The 20,871-nt window shown below is 37.0% G+C and overlaps 1 protein-coding gene across 1 annotated transcript in view; it reads right to left on the reverse strand.

Annotated features, from left to right (window-relative positions):
• Positions 1–20,871, reverse strand: part of Malrd1 (MAM and LDL receptor class A domain containing 1) — a 602,817-nt gene that overhangs the window by 88,285 nt on the left and 493,661 nt on the right. Inside the window, exons 35-36 of the mRNA XM_076572692.1 lie at positions 13,683–13,808; positions 6,083–6,149 (exon numbers count right to left, since the gene is read on the reverse strand). Coding sequence (XP_076428807.1) covers positions 6,083–6,149; positions 13,683–13,808 — 193 coding nt within the window. The remainder of the gene's footprint in view (positions 1–6,082; positions 6,150–13,682; positions 13,809–20,871) is intronic.

Here is a 20,871-nt window from a genome sequence, read left to right on the forward strand (position 1 = left end):
CTTATATTCCTATTTGGGCTCATCTTGTTAATTTTTATTACTCTATGAAGCCATTTCTTCCATTTATTGGGTTTGAAAAAAGTTCAACTACATGGCCTCCAAACTTACTTAAGAATGTCTAATGTTGGCTTCTTCAAATGGACCTTTGGAATGTACAATCGTTTTCATTTGTAATTCTCTCATATGGCTATGGCTATATACTTTAGTCTTTAAGCACTTGTACACTAAGTTTCAGAAAATATCAAGAGGCAATGGTCTTACATTTTGTTGACTTGTTCTATATGGCACCTTGTAAAGAAATATAGTTTGTAGCTATGGAGATAATTAAGGCAATAGTAGATAAACAATTCACAAACTGTGGGTCTACCTACACACACAGCCACCATGTAGATACAACAATCTTCAGAATGTTCTTAGCTAATAAAGTGACATGAAAGCCTACAAGTAAGAAGGTAGACTGTGTTCAAGAGCAGCAGACAACTGAAAGAAAATAAATCTTAGCTGACTTTAGACATTTGAAGAAAGTCTACACTCATGGGACCTTACAGTTCTAGAATCAGAAGTCACAGAGTCAAACTCCAAAGAGGCAAGGTACCATACAATTAAAGCCATACAAGCATAGATTCTGCCTCAAAGACCTAGGTGACATTTGGGTTTTGTCTCAGAAAAAAATTACTAAGTGCACTATCTCATCCTCTTTAAAGACCTATTTTTATTTTATGCATATGAGTGTCTTATCTGTATGCATGTCTATATACCATGTGTATGTGAATGCTTGGAATCCAACCTAGGTCCACTGTAAGCGCAGCAAGTACTCTTAACAGCTGAGACATTTTTCCAGTCCTGTCACCGTCTCAACTTTTTAATTTTCGTATTAAATACAGCTATCTTATAGACTTATATTATGTTTGCATCATAACTCCACAGGCATATCAAAACACTTAAGTGATACTTATATGTAATTATTCACAATACACCCTCTAGATTATTATTTTCATTATTTTAAAAAGGAAAAAAAATGGCTGCATAATAATTTTTGTGACTATTAGTCAATTTGTTTTTTGTTCTTTAACTTTCCTTGGGTGAGATCTTTCCTATACCTGGCCCAGTAGGTTATCTTCAACAACTCCCCATTCCCATTGTACTCTAGTGGGTATGTGTCATAGCTTATGAAATAGCTTTGCTCTAGGCAGGCAGCTATGTTATTTCCAATATTTATGTTATTATAAATCTGCAATGAATAGTCAATTGGGCAATGTTATTCTCATTCATCAATAGAAAAATTTCTAGGAATGGAATTATTTCATTAACATGTAAATGAATGTGTAGCATTTTTAAATATTATTTTTTAGTTATCATGGAAAATAATGGACTTCAACCTGACACTAATACACAGAGCTGAGGGATGCCCAGATAACTGGCTTAACATAAAACAAACAAACTGGCTACAAGAGTGTTTGGATCAGTCGACTGAGTAACAAAGACCTACCCTTATCATGGGAGCTTGGCATCATCAGAGCTACTGAAGGCCTGAAGAGAAGGAAGAAAACGCTGGAGGAAAATACGTCCCTCTCATCTTGAGAGTGCCATCTTCATCAGCTCTTGCTATCAGAGCTCTTGGTTCTCTAGCCAAGACGTGCACTTCCACCAACAGCTCCTGGTCCCATGGCTTTCAGTCTTGCTACAAAGGCTAGCAACTCCATTTTTAGACATTAGTTCTGCATGTTCTGCTTCCTCAGCAGGGACTTCAAGGATGCAAGTGTTATCTTCCACCTCTGCTACTTCTTCTGACTCTTTTCTTTTTTCACTTTATCTCAGTTGCTCCTGATTATTTTCTCACCTTTCCCAAGCAGTCATAATATTTTTGCATTTAAAAATCTATATTCACTTGAGAACTGATCATTTTTATTTCTCTTTTTTAATTTATTTTTTCCAAATTTCTAACAATTGAATTAATTCAAGGAATTTTGTTTTATATCAGTTGATTCTTAGTATTTTGTTGTCTATTTTTATACATAGACTTTGAATGTCTTAAAGTGTTGTACAGGGTTAGGTTTAAACAATCCCAAATGTTTAAAAGTACTTATTCTCTTTGGAATTAAGAGTTGTTTATTTTTATTTTATTCCCCCCCCCTTTTTTCAGTAAAAGAAGGAAAGGGAAAGTGTTCATAAACTGAGTTTTTTAAACAGTGGCTTTGTAAATAAAATTTGTGTTCTCATGTGGCAAGGTCAGGCAGCTGAGTCAGAAAGATATTCCTAGTTTAAGAGCACCCTCTTCTGTCATTGTAAGAAAGTCCTAATTTCTGATCACATAATAAACACATCATGTGCTTTTCAATATGTTGTTTCTACTGACTTGGAAATTCCCTAATCATTCATTTGTGACTGCTAATTGGCCTTATGATGACATAATGAATTTATATCTTAGTACATTAAAGAACATACTTTAGCAAAATGATATTTTCTGTGAAATTGCAGATAGCTCATTTGCATAAATGCAATTCATTCATTCATTCATTCATTGCTTTATTTATTCTTTGGTTAGTACATTATTCAAGTATCTGTTGCCACATCAAGTGTTGTGTGCCTATAATGGAAAGATAATGAAAATTATGATCTTTATCATCTATAAGAAAATATGATCTACCCTAAAATATTGCCAATTTTAAAGATGACAAAGGAGGAGTTACTATGTTGTCTTTCATTTTTAGCAAGTCTAGTTTGTGTGTGTGTGTGTATGTGTGGGTAGGTGGGTAGGGTGTGGGTGGGTGTGTAGTGCATTTGGAGGTGTGGAGGTCAGACAGTCTCACGGCATGGATGGTGTGGATTATCTCTCCTTCCTAGGATTGGACTCAGGTGGTTAGGACACATGAAACTCTTTACCCACTGATCTCCCTGGCTCTTTTTATGTAAGTTGTAAGATAGACATTTAGTGCAGAATTATCTAGGACTGATACTTAGAATGCCCAAAGGCTATTTTTTTCTTTTTTTCCCATTGATGCTATTTTATTTTTAAAAAGACATAAATAGGTCAAGAAATAACTTCTAGCATTTTATTAAACTTTCTTATTTAGTCAAGTAAGTGATTACTTTGGTCACACTATCCATGGGACTTTGCTGTTATGACAAAACAATGAAAATTGCATGAATGGATTTGCTGTGTCTGTAGAGTTTTTGTTTTTCCTTTGAGAATTGAGATTTTTGCCTTCTTTATTTGGTTCTTATAGTGTTTGATACATAAGAAATTTTGCCTGTTTTAGCATTTTAGAATATTAATTTTAATTTCACTATATGTTCTTGTTAAAATATGTTTACAATATAATTTGGGTATTTGCTTTCATATATATAAGATTATACTAATTGTCTTCATTTCCTTTTGCCCAACTGTTTTCCCTGATTTTTCAGTTTTCTTCTTGGCATGGTTCTTATTTAAAATATAAGTTATATAAAAACATATATTATATTTATATATACATATATAGTATATGTGTATCATTCTTTATGGGTATAAGTGTAATTTGACATAGTTAGTGTTTTAGTTGACAGTAATATTTATATTTATAATAATTGCTGACAGATTTGAATGTATTATTTCTGGTTTCTTTCCACTGAGCATTTCATTAGATGCCAATTCCTAGCTTTCTTTTTTACCCATTTATGTTTCTATAACCATATGGGACCATTATAAGCAATTGCTCATAATCATTGTTATTATTATTACTATTATTTTGGTTTTTCGAGACATGGTTTGGGCTGGAGAGATGGCTCAGCCATTAAAGGCTAGACTCACAACCAAAAATATAATCATTGTTATTGAAGTTACTTTCTTTGAAATAGTACTTGATTTACAAACAATGTGTTAATATACTCTTTGGACCTCCTTGGCAGTAGTACATTTACACTTTGCTCTACCTATTTCCTCCCTGAAATCCCATCTGCCTCTCTGTCCTTAGTCATATCTTGTCCTCCACCTTTGAGCTTTGCATTTGAGAGAAATAAATTTAGTTCTTTTCCATCTGGATTTCAATTGCTAAAGTTTATTTAAGTACTTGAGAAGGTTGCCAAGAATGCAAAGCTCTTGCTTGCTCAGCTGAGACTATCTAAAGCCCGGGAGCTTTCCAGTTCAACAGGGTTGAAGAGGACAACAAGACAAACAGCCTTACTGTAAACAGTTGACATTAAATAGCATCATCCACTTAGCTGACATCTAATAAGCATCATATGGCAGCTTTCTCAGTCCCTTTGGGGAGATTTTAGCAATTAATAATATGCATCCCATCTCTGGATCAAATAATTGTTTATGATAAACTTCCATGCTAAATAATATGAGAAAAAGTATATTCCTGAGATGTGAAATCAATTACATTTAAAAAAACCCACTTTAAGAAACTCACTTGAAATTCAGTTTTATCAATGTTAAGATCACACACACAGACACGTGTGTGTGTGTGTGTGTGTGTGTGTGTGTGTGTGTGTGTGTGTGTGTGTGTGTGTGTGTGCCTCTAAGTGGGCTCATGTATGCTGCTGCATGCCTGTGGAGGTCAGAGGACCACTTCAGAGAATCAGTTCTCTCCTTTCACCATGGAGGTCCCAGGGTTCAGGTCTGAACTCAGGTTCTTCTTAGTCCTGGCTGTAAAGTGCCTTTACTCTTTGAGCTCTCTCATTGCCTGGAGGATTGTATTTGTTTGTTTTTAAAGCTTTTACTGCATTTGTTCTTTGACAATTTCATACATGTATAATGCACATCTTGATGATAATCACTCCACTAATCTCCCTCCCATTCTGTTACCCCACCCCCAGCACACACCACACAAGTGTGCATGCTCTCTCTCTCTCTCTCTCTCTCTCTCTCTCTCTCTCTCTCTCTCTCTCTCTCTCTCTCTCTCCCCACCCCCTACATTCATGACTTTTGTTGTTGTTCTTGTTGTTATCTAGAAGCTTAGTGAGTTTAATCAGGGTCATCTGTGTTACCATAAGATTGAAACTACCCACTGGAGCCTGGTGGGATCACTAATGCACACACAACTAAAAACAGCGACTGCCCTGCCTCTAGAATGCCCCAGTAGCTAGTAGGTCAAAAAGGAAGGGTAGGGCCCCCAGTCTTCTCCAGCAGACAGAAACAAGCTACCTATTCTAAGATAGGAGTGCCAACTCAAAAGACTTTAAGAATTTAAATAGATATTAATGAGTGTTTTCTAGATATTTGTGTGTTTCATTATAATTTGAATATCAACCTTCAAAAGATTTTGCAATAAGCAAAGTAATATATACAGTGCTGTGCTAAATTAAAAAGTCATAAACACAAATATAATGCAATATGCATCATTTCCTTTGGAGTGTATGAAACTTTTTGCACAATTCCCTACAGGCTGAGTAAAAAAAAAAATCAAGAAACTTTGATATGCAATATGAGTAATTCCCAAAAGAACTCACAAGGCCTGTTTTTGTTTATTTTTTGCTCTGAGTATGCAAATGGCCTCTTATTTCAACCTTTAATCTTTTCACAAACACTCATTGACAAGTCAGAAGATAGCCTTACTTAGGAATTAATTCTATCCTTTATTATTATGAAAGAGAAATATGGGATTTGAAATAAAAAATAAAGAATGGAATTGCAGACACTAGCTACATATGAAACCGGTGAACTGTATCAGGAAAACATCCTCTGCGCCAAGTGTGGTAGCTCACACCACTGAACACAGCCCTTGGAGGCTAAGGCAGGGGAGTAGAGCACAGCAAGTTCAAGATCACCCTGGGCTACAGAATGAAACTCAAAAACACAAAAATCTTCTGAAATTCATATAAACATCAAGAGCAGGTAATCACAAATTTTGAAATGCTACATTCCACATGCTAGAAAATGTCAAAAAAATATGCAAAATTGCATCAAGCATCCAATATTTTTTTAAATATAGTCACTTTTTTAATCTTACACATGCAGAAAGTTGTATATTAGTTTCATAATCCACTATTTTCACCTGGCTAGTCATATATTGGTTTATGGTTCTATCATCTCAAGCCTCAAGATTGGTAAGTAAGTCAGCTGACTTAAATGTTAAAAACAATTAAGTAATGTTCTTACCTACACATGGGACCAATATTCTCTACCACACAAATGCCACCATTTCTGCAATAATGTACTGGACACTCTGAAAAAGAAACATCACAAAGGCCACAGTCGATTACAACATTTTTACAAGGAAAAGGAATGTACTCATATTAGTTATTGCATTAAACTATATCTGTGGATAACTGGCTTCTTAGTTACTAAAAGCAAAAAGTTCCTCCTGTGCACATCTCTCACTCCCAATTTGACCAGTGGTCCCAGGTGGTCTGGATACTTCTTGCACTTTGTGTGCCCAAGTGACTTATTGAAAGAGAAGATGTTTCCCCCTAGATTAGGCACAATCTATTTATTTCTTAGATGTCTGCAGACATCTAAGAGTAGCTGTAATACTTAATGAAAACCTCTATCACTTTTAAGTTTCAATACAATAATACAATGTTTATCCTGGCCACTTATTAAATGCCTGACATTGAGCTAGGCCCTGAGAATGTGGTCAGTAATGATACTGGCAACTTAACATAATTGCTGAGGCCTTTGTTACTGGAGTCATTTGCCTGAATTAGAATCTCAGCTCAACTAAGTAGCTGTGTGATACTGGGGAAGGCTGTTAAATTCTCTGTGTGTTTCCTCTCTACTAAAGAGAGTTAAAACAGAACCCTCTTTAGGTTGTGTTGAGGATGTTTGAGAACATGTCATGATGACTTCATAAAGACAAGCAGGTATGGCGCCTGCTGTCATTGATGTTTCAGGCTTACAGAGGACGCAAAAGAGTAAGTGAGGCATCAAAACACTGTACAAAACAATGTAGCATCTTAGATGGGTACAGAAAATTGACAGGAGTTTCAAGGATGGGACCTTAGTTAAATCAGGGCATGTTCTGTGCATTTCACACAGGACCCACTTATATTGGCAATCATACACTTGTGTGAAGGTAAGTGTAGAGACCACTAGTTTTGCAAAAATGAATTCAGTGTGTTTGAAGAATGGGGCTGGGGAGTTTATCCTGGTTGGATTTGTGATAATATGAGCGTTGGGTGTACAGGAGTTCAAAGCATATAGATTTATGGAAGCTAGGCCTTTAAGAAGGGACCTGGCACCTTCTTGCTTAGAAAGAAAACATTGGCAGCAGTCTATCCAGTAAAGAGGCAGATCAAGAATAAAGCTGACCCAGTTAAGAGTCCTTTGTATTAATCTGCAAAGAAGCAGCTGCTCCCTAAAGGCTGGGGTTGGGACAGAGGGGTGAGAACTGTACAAATTTATTAGTAATTAATATTCAGAAGTTGAAGTAGTTTCATGATTATTCAGAAGAGTAGAGAATGATGTTCCAGTTTCTGGCTGGGCCACTGGCAAGCTGGTGGTTCCATTCACATAGTTGAATGACTGATGAGGAAGGAAAATTAGACAAGGAGAGATGATGCTGTGTTGATCTGGTTAATGGACATGCAAAGGGATGTACTCCATGATTCTCTATGGCACTGAAATCTGTAGCTCTGACCCATATGAAATATGGCTTAGAGACACAAATTTGAAGCTTTCTTTATGGTCACTGATATAGATGCCAAGAAAGCATACCAATAGGACTTACCAAAGCTTAATGAGGAGAGGGGGAATAAACTTTTACTTGGGAAGAGAAAAGATTATTTATGAAGAAAAAATAAAGAAATAGAAATTTCATGCAGACACTGTGGGTTAAATTAGAACACTGAAGGAAAGATTGTCCTGCCGGTCAAAGAACATTCAAAAAGCATTAGGGAAGGAGAAAGTGTGTGTGTGGAGGGTTGGGGGAAGGGTGTCTGAAAATACCATGTGTTTAGTATGTATTATCAAGTGCCATTTTGGGTTTCCAAATATTGCAACAATTTGCTTTTCTAGTAGTGTCTTCCCATTTTGGCCTCCCTTGGTCTTATTTAACTAAATAGAGGCTATAGAATTGGCAAGGAGAGTAAAAAGCCATCTTTCCTTATAGTGATGTGCCTCCTTGAACAGACCATATTTGAAATTTCCTTCAGAAACAAGAAAGCAGATGCTTTGAGAAAAGGAGCCCAATAATCAACAGCACACAAATAGACACAATCATTTTCTCCTTTGCTGGGGCATGTCTTTCTGTATGCTGTGAATATATGTTCCCATTGGTTAATAAATAAACTGCTTTGGCCTATGGCAAAGCATCTTAGAGGCAGGCAGGAAAGGAGAGAGATAAGAAGGAGAAAGGTAGAGTCTGGGGAGACACCAGCCTGCCCACCAATGAACAACATCCCAGCAGACCTGTAAGCCACAGAACATGTGGCAAAACATAGATGAATAGAAATGGGTTAATTAAAGATATAAGAGCTAGCTAGCAAGAGGCCTGCCATAAACCATATAGTTTGTAAATAATATTAAGCCTCTGAGTGATTATTTTATAAGGGACTGAGGGACCACGGGGCTGGGAGGGACCAGAGAAATCTTCTGACTACACTACCTATTCCTCCTAAGTACAGTTTTAGTCTTTCTCAAGTAATGATTTTGTACTATTACACAAAGGAAAACCAACCAACCAACCCAAACCAAAACAAACAAGAACAACAACAAAAACAACATCCAAGTGTGGTGTTCTCAGGTATCACATCATGATCCACAGGAAAAACCATTGCCCAGTTCCTTCTGGAGTCACTAACATTCACTGTGATCACAACGACTAAGGCAGCCTTGCATATCACCATGATGCTATAGAAACCTTGGTACATGTTTCCTTGTGGTAGCCAATGGAGTGCTGGGGAAAGAACATGGGTGCTGACTAGAGAAATATACACATGGAGGCCAAAGGATAAGGTCAGGTGTTCTTCCACAAGTATCCTCTTCAATGGCTCCATTGTTGTTTATTGTTTAAATCTGTTTGACACAGTGTCTCTAAATAGCCTTCAACTCACCAACAAGGCACCCACCTGTTTCTGCCTCCACAGGACTTAGATTAGAAGGTATCTACATGCCAGGTATTTTGCATTTTATTTATTTATTTTTATGTGGTTTCTGTGGATCCATCTCTTCTCCATGAGCGTTCACAGCAAGCACTTTATAGACTGAGCTACTTCCCTAGCCTCAATGCTGGTGTTTTCACAGAGCTGCAGATGTTTTTTTTTTTTCTGTGAAGGTTTTACAAATTCATCTCAGATCATGAAATTGAAATACAGACTATTTCCATTTTTAATCTTCTCAAAGCAATTTTGAACACTAAATTAAATGAGAAAGGGGACAGATATGACTTGTTAGGAATGAAGAAGCCCATTATTTCTAGTACATAATAGAAGAATCCGTGAGAGTACATTATAGTGAGCACAAGGCCCTTGTTCTTTGGACACAGTGACCTCTCACTGCCCTAACCCTCTGGCCTTGTTTATTGTGATCCTGTGTATGGAGGCCAACACAGTCCATGTATACAACATTTGTGGGAGAATTTACATTTAATCCTGTTCTGGTGTATTAATTTGGACAAAGTAAGGCACACACACAAGCACAGATACAACCTTTACCCTTAAGTGCAACTAGGTACCTATTTTTTCTCTGAATAAAATAGAGGTTGGAATCTGTTATTTGCTATATGGAATTTTTCTGGAAAGATGGATTGCTGTGGGGTGGTCTTTCTGCACACTGTGAATATGTTGCTACTGTTGGTTAATAAAGAAGCTGTTTTGGCCTATGGTAAGGCACGATAAGAGCCAGGCAGGAAATCCAAGAGAGATACAGGAAGAATGGTGGAGTCAGTGCAGATGCCGGCCTGATGCCCAAGGAGCAATATGCCAGCAGACTGGTAACACCATGGCTATGTGGCAAAACATAGATAAATAGAAATGGGTTAATTTAAGATAAACGAGCTAGTTAGCAGTAAGCCTGGGCCATAGACCAAACAGTTTGTAATTAATATTAAGCCTCTGAATGATAATTTACAAGCGGCTGTGGGATTGAGAACTGGTAGGCCGGACCTTGAAAAGCTTTCATCTACAATGGATAGCTACAAAAACTCTGATTTTAGCTCTGTGCTACCTGGGGTCAGATACTTATGACATCTGTGAATTTGGGACTTTAAGTGAATATTTTTTATCTATAGTATCTATCATCTGTCTATCTGTCTGTCATCTATCAACCTACATATCATCTATCTGTAGAGAGATAAATATAAATACAGATAGATATATGAGAGTTGGAAAGATGAAAGTGTAATTCTATCATTTTTACACTAGTGAGTTGTACATATAAGGAATTAAATAATTGTTCTCACTCATCTCTGTATTTATTAGAGGAGGTTTGTGAATGGCCAGGAAACTAAACTAATTTGTATCACTCTGCATTTCCAGCTTCTCCTCATCCCTTCTCCTATTGTTATAATCACTATCACTGGTATCTGAAGGCCTGCTGTGAGACAAGTGCAATCTAAACAGTTTGGCATATATTGCTTTTCTGGGCCCCCAGAACATTGTGTAGAAATGGAAGCTTCATGGGATTAGCCAAATTTATTTTAGTTATTAGTAAAGAAACATGTAAACTATAACTAAATCTTGGTCATCTAACTCAAAGATCTGCTTGTCTAAAAATCTCAAATATTTTCTTATTTAGTTCAGCTTCAATATGTGATATTTATGTACTGTGAAGATCAGAAATATATGTACAATATGTGTGTGGTTTAAAGAGATGTTTGGATCCTAGAACTTATGCAGCATGCAAAACACCAATGATAGATACTTTTTCATATACATACAAGTGTGTAAGTGTGTGCAGGTGCTTGTTTATGTGGTATGACTTTGAAGAAGCCATATAATATCCTTGTGTTTCTCAGGAGGCACCGTCCAGTCCATCCATCCTGCTTTTAAGATGGGATAGTTCACAGGTACCTAGGGTCTCACCATAATCTGCTAAGAAATCTGGTCAGTTAGACCCAGATAAATGTCTGTCTATGTTTCCCAGCACTCGAATTATAAGCATGTACCACAATGCCTGGATTTATTTTTACACTGGTACTGTGGATTTGAACTCAGATTCTCATACTTTCATGAAACACTGCACTTGTCTCTGGCTCCTCTGTTTTCTATATCTTGAAGACATACTGCAAGGAGTATAGGAAGGAGGGATTACTGTGTCTCAGAGACTTGAAGTGGCTCAAGATCCTTGCTGGGAATTGTTAGTGCTTTGGTTTTGTTTACAACCATCTGAAATTTTATGAAGCTTTATCATCATCATATATTACATATGATATTGTATATTGTGATGTCTCATCCTACAAGTTTATATTTTGATGTCATTTTCTAATTCTCTTTGCAGTAGAATATCACCATAATTATAGTATTACTTTAGCACAAACTACTACCACTGTACATAATTAGAAAAATCACTTCCAGTATAATTTCAGCTGGAGGAATCTTAATATTATTTTTCTGTTGCATCGGCAATCAAAACCTGAAAATACCATGGCCTTCTGATGTGATTTTGGGACAAACAAAATTCACTGAAACATTCTCACTGTGCCTGAGTTCAATGTTCTTAATGACCAACTTAAACCCTGAGACATGTGAGGCCAGATGCTCACCATCTGCTGCAAGGCCACTATGGGGAGTACTAGACCCGAAGGATAGAGCTCCCCCAAACCTATGTAATGCTGACCCTAATAGCAGCTGATGTTTGGAAAAGCAGAAATGTGTGGTGTATATTGCCAAATCTGTATCATAGATCTATCTTAAAGGCTTTCTTCAAAACACAAGTATTAACTTTATGCATTTGATAGAAGAGCCCAAAGTATACAAAACGCAAATAGAGAAAGCAAAATATGGATTTCATTTGTGACAATGGCTTCACTAGCTGTTTCTGACACTCTAACTCAGTAGCTATGTCCATGTGACCTGCATTTTGTGAGTGGACGGTAACTGATGGGTACTTGACTGAAATAAACAGGGTATCTATCACACCGCCTGAGTGGCAAGTCTTCTGTTTCTCTGACCTTATTTCATGTCAGAGCAGGCAATAAATCATAACACAGTTTGATTTGTGCTCATTCAAGGATGTCCTGAAGAAAATCTCACCTTCACATAGACATAAGCAAAGTGTTAAGAGTTTCAAAGGACAGAACTGTGTTATTATCACACTATTAATCTCTTTATTTGCTTTTTATTACCAAGTCTCACTGTGTAGCTCAGGGTGGACTCTAACACACAGTCTTTTTGCTCTCAGCTCCTGAGTGATGAGACTTGAGTATCCATATGTCTCTACCACCAGCTTCATTCTCACTATCTTTCAAAGTAGTAAGAGGTCTTCCTTTGGGGCCACTTATCTTTGGGGTCTAAGATGCTCAGTAAAGGAATAAAGGGAAACAGCAATGCTTTTGTAGATTATCCTTGTATATTTTGTACATGGGAATATATATATACATATTTGAAATTGTAACTAGATCTAATGATTTATTCATTTCCTTTTATACTCAACAAAATCAGAAGTGATAAATGAGCCTTTTGTGAACTACAATTGGTTCATGCTTGTGTCACATATTTCCTAATTCCATGAGTATCTTTAAAGATATAAAATATACTCTTACCTACTTTTGACATAAAATATTTGCAACTTATTAAGAAATATGATCAAATATATCTTTCATTATTGATTTATATTATCTTTTAGTTTCAACAGAATTATATTGCCTCTAGCTCTCTATTACCTTACAAATCCCCTGTACAAAATAAAAATTCGATTACTCAGGAGAGAAGATAACAATGGCCTATACCATGGGATTTTATATAATATATCATAGGAATTTTTAGAGCCGTTATTATACACATAGGACAACCGCTGTACATTATCAGCTCTTATGCTGTATGAATGCTCCAAGGACAGAAAAATAAGAATGTTTCAAAAGCAACCTAAGATTTAATATACTTATGGAAGAATGTATCATTAAATTATGTAATACTCTCATTAAATGTAGGAAAAGTATGCAATTTCATGAAGATACTAACATTATATTGTAGGCTGTCCTTATTGTAGAACAGAACCAATTTTCATAGATTATTAAATACTAAGGACTACAAATTATATTGCATTAAAATTGTACATTTTTTCTTTGTGTTGTTCTGTATGAGTGGTGTTTTATTGTGTGTTCATGTGTGTATGGGTGGATACATACATGTGTGTGTAGAGGCCACATACTGATGTTGTGTGTCTCCCATTTTCTCTCTCCAACTTACTTTTTTCAGCTAGGAGCTCAATGAAGCCAGGTACTTACTGATTCAAGTCCCAGTGATCACCTTGATTCCACTTCCTCAATGCAAGAATTACATTCAACTGCCATGCCATGCCTAGATTCTTACCTGGATGCTAGGGATCTAAACTCAGGTCCTCATGCCTGCAGGAGTAATACTACATGAACTGAAACATCTGCCTGATTTCCAGTTTTCATTATTTATTGAATAATACAGAACCCATTATTCATTTATAAGCTTTTTAATAAATCTAGGATATCAACATTCTTCATGCCTCAAAACCAATACCATAAATTCATGTCTAATATTATTTAGAAAATCCACTTTGAACATTCTATCACCTGCAGATTTGGTTAATAGTTCGTATCGCAAAGAAAAGTTGAAAGGAAAAGGAGTACCTGAGCAGCTGGACTCATCAAGTTGGAAGTGCTCACAGTGGGCCTTACCATCACAGCGCTGGTGATAGGGGACACAGCTGCCCGATGAGTTGCACACCAAAGCTCCATCAGGGCAGCTCTGATTGGCTGAACAAAAAGCAACGATGGTGAAGATGAGAAAGGATAGCAAGTTCATCTGTTTTTGAATGAGTTTCTCATAATGAAATGATTGTCGTTTTAACCTTTTTTTTTCATATTACATTTTAGAAAAGTTATTTGTTATTTTTTCTTTATTCTGAGCTGAGAGATGGCTCAGCAGTTATAAGTACTAGCTGCTCTTCCAGAGGATCCAGATTTGATTCCCAGCATTTTCATGGCAGTTTAAAACTGTCCATGACTCCAGTTCTAGGGAATTTTATGTGCTTTTTCTGGCCTCTGGAGGCAGCAGGCACACAGGTGGTACACAGACAAACTTGCAGACAAAGCGCTCATATACATAAAATAAAATAATTTTTAAAAAGTGTTTTTTCTTGAAATTTCATACATGTGTAGAGTGAAATATAATCATGTTATAATCATATTTCCTGCCCAACTTTCACCATATCCCATTTGACACATGCCCCTCCCAACTTCAAGCCTTTTTAAGGACCCACTAAGTCTGCCCAGTGCTGCCTCTATGGGAGTGGGGCTTCTAATGGAATGTGAGAATCCTCTCTCAGAGCCCACATCCTCACAGAAGAGTGATTTTTCCTCTCCCAGCAATTATCAACTGTCAATAGCTTCTCAGTAAAGGGAGGGGCCTTGAGATCATCTACCCTACCTATGCCACATTTCAAATGGCTTGATCTTGTGCTGGTATTGTGCAGGTAATTGTGCTGATGCTGTGAGTCCATGAGAATACCACTTATGTCATGAGAAAACCATTCTTTTTAAATATAATTTAAATTAACATATAATTTTCAGCAAAGGAAGAAAACATGGATGGAATCATTTCTCAGATATTGCCAGGGACTCAATTTCATGTCCCCCCACAACTGATATTGAGACCCCATAACAAGGCTATATTTCTACATAGAGATTTAAAGAAAGGAATTAGAGATAAGTGAAGCTATCAGGGTAAGACCCTAATCAAATGTTATCAATGTCCTTATGAGAAGAAACGAGGAGGGAGAAGGGGAGGGGAAGGGGGAGAGCGAGAGACCAAGAGAGCAAGAGAGAGACAGAGACAGAGAGAGACAGACAGACAGACACAGAGGACAAGAGAAGGAAGATCAGATCAGGGTTTGCATGATCAGAGGTAAGGTCCTGTTCTCTAGATTCTGCCAGAAGATGATAAATAACAAAATCTCTTTGGATTTTCAATTTCCAAAAAGCTTAAAAGCTTTGAGTGGTCACTGTGTATCTGTTCGACCATAACTGTTTACTAACACTTAGTATGTAGCACTCATGGGCCTCTAGTTCCCTGGTCTCAGCATTATGGATGCAGAGAACTCCCTTGTTAGGATTTCTAAGGAGAGGTTGGCACAACTTTAGAGTATATAGATAGTTTAGAGGTGTTATGCTCACAAAACCCTACATTGTCATGGAAAGAATGTGTTTATTGAACCTCATCAGAACACTCTGAAATGTGAAAAGCAGAGATTCTTTCCTGTGTCAGAACATTTTCTGTGAATGAGAGAGCAGGACTAAAAGATACAATCATTTTGAGAAATGAATAAAATGGCACAAAGATATCACTGACAGACACTTTTTCAAAACATTGGCACTGAAGTGGGATATAGGATTAATGGATAGGGTTATTTGTTTTCAGTGCTTTGCATACGTTTAAATGTTGCAAGAATATGGACTCTGAAGTGTTTGCAATTTTGGATAGGAATATCAATAGTAGTTGATACTTGAAGGCCTTTTACTCTAATAAAAACAAACTTACTAGCTATCAGAGTGCTTCTATGAATTTGGTGAGATCAATATTTAAAAATAATTCACATAAAGTACCATCTTGCCAATGAAAATGTAACTTTTAATAAACTAAAGTGGTATGTATTTTTTTTTATCAAGAATCCTTTTATTCCCTCAAAAACTGATGGAAAAAAGAAATACAGTTAATCTGTGCGAACAGGGTCTTGCTGTGAGGCTAGCTTAGAACTTATGGTCCTTCTGCCTCAGCCTCCTGAATACTGGGATTGCAGGGGTGATCCACTCTGTCTAGCTCAACATGACTTTAATTATACAGCAGGATAAAAGAAAAGTAGGAAGATTGTTGGCACTCCTCTGACAGTCATCTATGTCTCAAGAAGCTTTCGTGATTCCAGCATTTGTTCCATTAGTCAGTATCTACTCACCTCCCTCCAAATAGGTGGTCCACTGATACTGCATGCCATGACAAAAAAGTCATAAGGAGCTGTTTCCCAGATAAACAACATGCACAAAAAGCTACGAAAGTTAGTAACAGTGGGGCTGGCCAAAGACTGTGAGAACAGTTACCTGAAGCTGGAGTTTAGGAATACATTAGATAAGGGACTTGGGGGACGGGAGGGAGGATGGTGAGAAGATGTTAGTGAACGGATGAGTGGGAACAATGACTTATCTTCTATAGCACAGTAAGATAACTAGGGATGGCAATGATTATTTCAGAATAGCTGGCTCAGTACTAATAAGTGTTATATATCCCAAGTGAAAGATTTGCCAAATATCCTAACCTGATCATTGCATGTCGAGTACATGTGTTGAAATGTCATGCTGTAGCCCATAAATAGGCATGGATACTGTGTAACAACTGAAAAATAAATAGATAGATAGATGATAGATAGATAGATAGATAGATAGATAGATAGATAGATAGATAGATAGGGACATGGTGTAGCCTAAGGTAAGGTGATCATTCTAGATGTTTTCTTCCCAATGTGTTGAATTTCTGCTGATCCTACCCATTAGCCAAACTCAGCCATACACTAGGATATATGTTAAAGAAACTTGATATATATATATCTACAACCTACCCATGTTAGACAGAAACATGAGAAGCAGACATGGGCACAGGGAGTTGACCTTTCTCTCATTAGTAGTTGATGTGCCCCATGAAAGTTAATGATACTTTTGGTGATGTGAAATGAATCTCTTTCCTAAGATCATCCTTTATCAATATTATTTATAATTGGCTGTTATATCAGCTATGATATCAATATTCTTAGTACTTGCCACTGACAATCTGAATTATAGTCTGAATCAGTTAGCTCTTCTTATAATAGTCACAATTGGTTATTCTACATTAAAATAATGGTAACTAAATCCACTTTATAGAGGTCTGGGAAGATCAGATGAAATGAATATGGTTAAGTACATAATGCACACATAATAAATTATTATTCTTTCAGCATTACCTTATTTTAAAGTTTCACTGAACATTGAGCTGTTAAGACATTTCAATGAGAGTTCTGATTAGATTTAATTCAAGGACAAAATACACATCTGTACTGCCTGAGCTAGATTTGCATATACACTGGGTCATGTAGTTTTCATTCTCACAGCCCTGTGTCACTTTGCTGTTAAAAATACTGAGTTCTGGGACACAACAGGGGAGTTGCGTATGTGAATTCAAAGCAATTTGAACATATGCACAAGACCTGCGCAAGCTCAAGCTAGACAAAATCTCAGCATCGAGAGATGGAGGAAGCATGAACTCCACCATGATTGGCATTTGATAGCTTCTAAGAGAGGGAGAATCAGTTTTCGTTAATTACAGATCCCCTGGAGGGTCAACCACACTCCAGGGCAAAGAACACCTCCAAGATTAGTTGCAAAATACAAACTGCACTTTCTGGGAGTAGGGGTGGGGGATAAAGAAGAAAACTCAAAGTTGTGAGAGTAGAGGAGAGGGTAGTTATGGGAGAAGTTGGTGGAAGATAGTAACCATGTTCAAATAGACTGTATGAAATTTTCAAAGAGTTAATAAACCATAGTTAAGAAGAGAGATACTGAGTTCCTCTACTCTGCCCCTCCCCTTTTCCCTTTCCTTCTACCAGCCCACTCTTCTGAACCCAGGGAATCCCATAAACTAAGTGCAAGTTCTGAAGCGCACATTCCTCCACTGAGCTATGTCCTCAGTGCCTTTATTCATGTTTCTTTTTTTATTTTATAATTTAATTTAATTTTACATATCAGCCATGGATTCCCCTGGCCTTCCTCCTCCCACCCACCTCCCACCCCCCCACCCTCCCCCCATCCACCCCCATTCCCATCTCCTCCAGGGCAAGGACTCCCCTGGGGATTCAACTCAGCCTGGTAGATTTAGTGGAGGCAGGTCCAGTCCTCTCCTCCCTTCACCCAGGCTGAGTAAAGAGTCCCAGCATAGGCTCCAGGCTCAAAAAAGCCAGCTCATGCACTAAGGACAGGTCCTGGTCCCACTGTCTGGGGGGCCTCCCAAACAGTTCAAGCTAATCAACTGTCTCACTTATCCAGAGGGCCTGATCCAGTTCCATGGGGGCTCCTCAGCTATTGGTTCATAGTTCATGTGCTTCCACTAGTTTGGCTAATTGTCCCTGTGCTTTTTTCAATCATGGTCTCAACAATTCTCGCACATACAATCCCTCCTCCCTCTCGCCGATTGGATTCCCGGAGCTCCACCTAGGGCCTGGCCATGGATCTCTGCATCCGCTTCCATCAGTCATTGGATGAGATTTCTAGCACGACAGTTAGGGTGTTTGGCCATCCTATCACTAGAGTAGGTCAGTTCGGGCTTTCTCTCGACCATTGCCAGTAGTCTATTGTGGAGATATCTTTGTGGATTTCTGGGGACCTCTCTAGCACTTTGCTTCTTCCTATTCCCATGGGGTCTTCATTTATCATGGTCTCTCTTTCCTTGTTCTCCCTCTCTGTTCTTGATACAGCTGGGATCTCCCGCTCCCCATAAGCTCTCTTTCCCCTGACCCTTGCCCTTCATTACCCCCTCCCCATGCCCAGTTTGCTCATGTAGATCTCATCCATTTCTCTGTTGTTGGATGATCCCTGTGTCTTTCTTAGGGTCCTCTTTACAAATGGCTGAAAGACATTTAAGGAATTGCTCAACATCCCTAATCATCAGGGAAATGCAAATCAAAATGACTCTGAGATATCACCTTACACCTGTCAAAATGGCTAAGATAAAAAACACTGAAGACAGCTTATGCTAGAGAGAATGTGGAGCAAGGAGAACTCTCCTCCACTGTTGGTGGGAATGCAAGCTTGTACAACCACTTTGGAAATCAATATGGCGCTTTCTTAGAAAACTGGGAATCAATCTCCCCCAAGACCCAGCTATACCACTCTTGGGCATATACCTAAGGAATGCTCAATCATAATACAAGGGCACATGCTCAGCTATGTTCATAGCAGCATTATTTATAATAGCCAGAACCTGGAAACAACCTAGATGCCCTTCAACTGAAGAATGGATAAATAAAATGTGGTACATATACACAATGGAGTTCTATTCAGCAGACAAAAACAATGGCATCATGAGGTTTGTAGGCAAATGGATGCATCTAGAAAAAATCATCCTGAGTGAGGTAACCCAGACTCAGAAAGACAAACATGGTATGTACTCACTCATAGGTGGATACTAGATGTAAAACAAAGGATGACTAGACTGCTACTCACAACTCCAGGGAGGCTACCTTTTTCATGTTTCTTATATAACTATTATAGCCTACAAACGGATCTACTTTCAGAAAAACCATTCTGATGAACCACTCATGTATTATTTAGTTTTAAAATAATATCTACAAAGTGAATGAGTTTATAGCTACAAAATGATTTATGTTATTTAGGATTACTTTAGTAAGAAATAATAGAAATCTCTAAGACAATGATAGACTAGAATAAATGTGCCTACAGACTTTAAAGCATGATGTTTGAAAAACAATATGGCGAAAGATAGATTTTTCTCAGGAAACATTTAGAAGCCCAATTTTTCTATATATTTCATGGCCTTTTTTGGACTGATTTTGGAGTGTTTTTTCATTGCAAAAATATTTATAGTAGAGGTTATAGAAAAATCAATATCTTATGTCATTTCCTATATTCAATACAAATCCTTTGTTTTATAAATGCTGATAAATACTAACTGCACTTGCTTTTTATTGCCTACTTCTGTAATTATATTTGTGAGCATTCATTAAATATAATGTGGCAGCATATAAAAATACATAGAAACTAAAAATGTATACTTAAAAATACTGTGTGTATATATTTATACATAAAGATAAACATATAGACCCATTCACATATACTCATTATTTATAAACATCTCTGCCTTTTAAAGGAGGAAGAAAATACTATATTTTTGTTTTATTTAGTTTGAAGTATGATTTATATACTATTGTATATTATATAATGATTTAATTCTTTGGAACACACATTACATCCTTTGCCCTGGGTGTTTAGTTATCCCTGTCTATGTATGGTTCAAGCCTTGATAACGTTTAGCTTATCTGAACTATCCCTTAGCTTATACTAATTGATTGTATAGGTTTTACACCTACTCAGTTAAATGATTGTTTGTAAATTAAAATTTTAAAACATATTTTAATATTTCACTCTTTTAGAAATACTTACATAGAAATAATCATGTTTTGTATTTTGAGATAGTCTATCTACATAGCTCAGCCTAACCATTGACTCAACACCTTCTTGTCCCTTCTTCATAAGGAAACTTCCTATTTTTCAGCCCGGATTATGTTCTGGAAAGCTTTCTATGTCCAATACTGCCTTGGATATGTATTCCTGATACTGATGTTATATTGAGTAAATTTTGTCATACATTCCCTTTGTTATTATTTTGAGCTGTAGTGTTACTATTTTCTTCCTAATTCAGTTCTGTTCTCTCATCTAAAACAAATTCTTCCCTCTGCTCTTTATGGAAGTGCTAAGTAGAACATCTTACATTACTGGAAACTCAATAACAGATATTGGTGTGAACTGATATTTCAGCACCTTAGGAAGGATTGCTCAATACAAAGTACTGCTTCAATTTTTCAGAGCCAGCAATTCAGTCAATGGAGATACATAGACTTAAAAACACCATTTTTCATGTCAAAGTTCACATTAAAATTTGATAATAAATCTCAAAACTAAATTGGATGAAGCACCCCAAATAATTCTTCTTGCTGGATTGTACTTCCAGAAGGGAATATTATGTGATATAGTTGACAAAATCTCTATAAGAGCCATGTAT

Source organism: Peromyscus maniculatus, chromosome 5, assembly GCF_049852395.1.
Source record: "Peromyscus maniculatus bairdii isolate BWxNUB_F1_BW_parent chromosome 5, HU_Pman_BW_mat_3.1, whole genome shotgun sequence".
Lineage (NCBI taxonomy): Eukaryota > Metazoa > Chordata > Mammalia > Rodentia > Cricetidae > Peromyscus > Peromyscus maniculatus.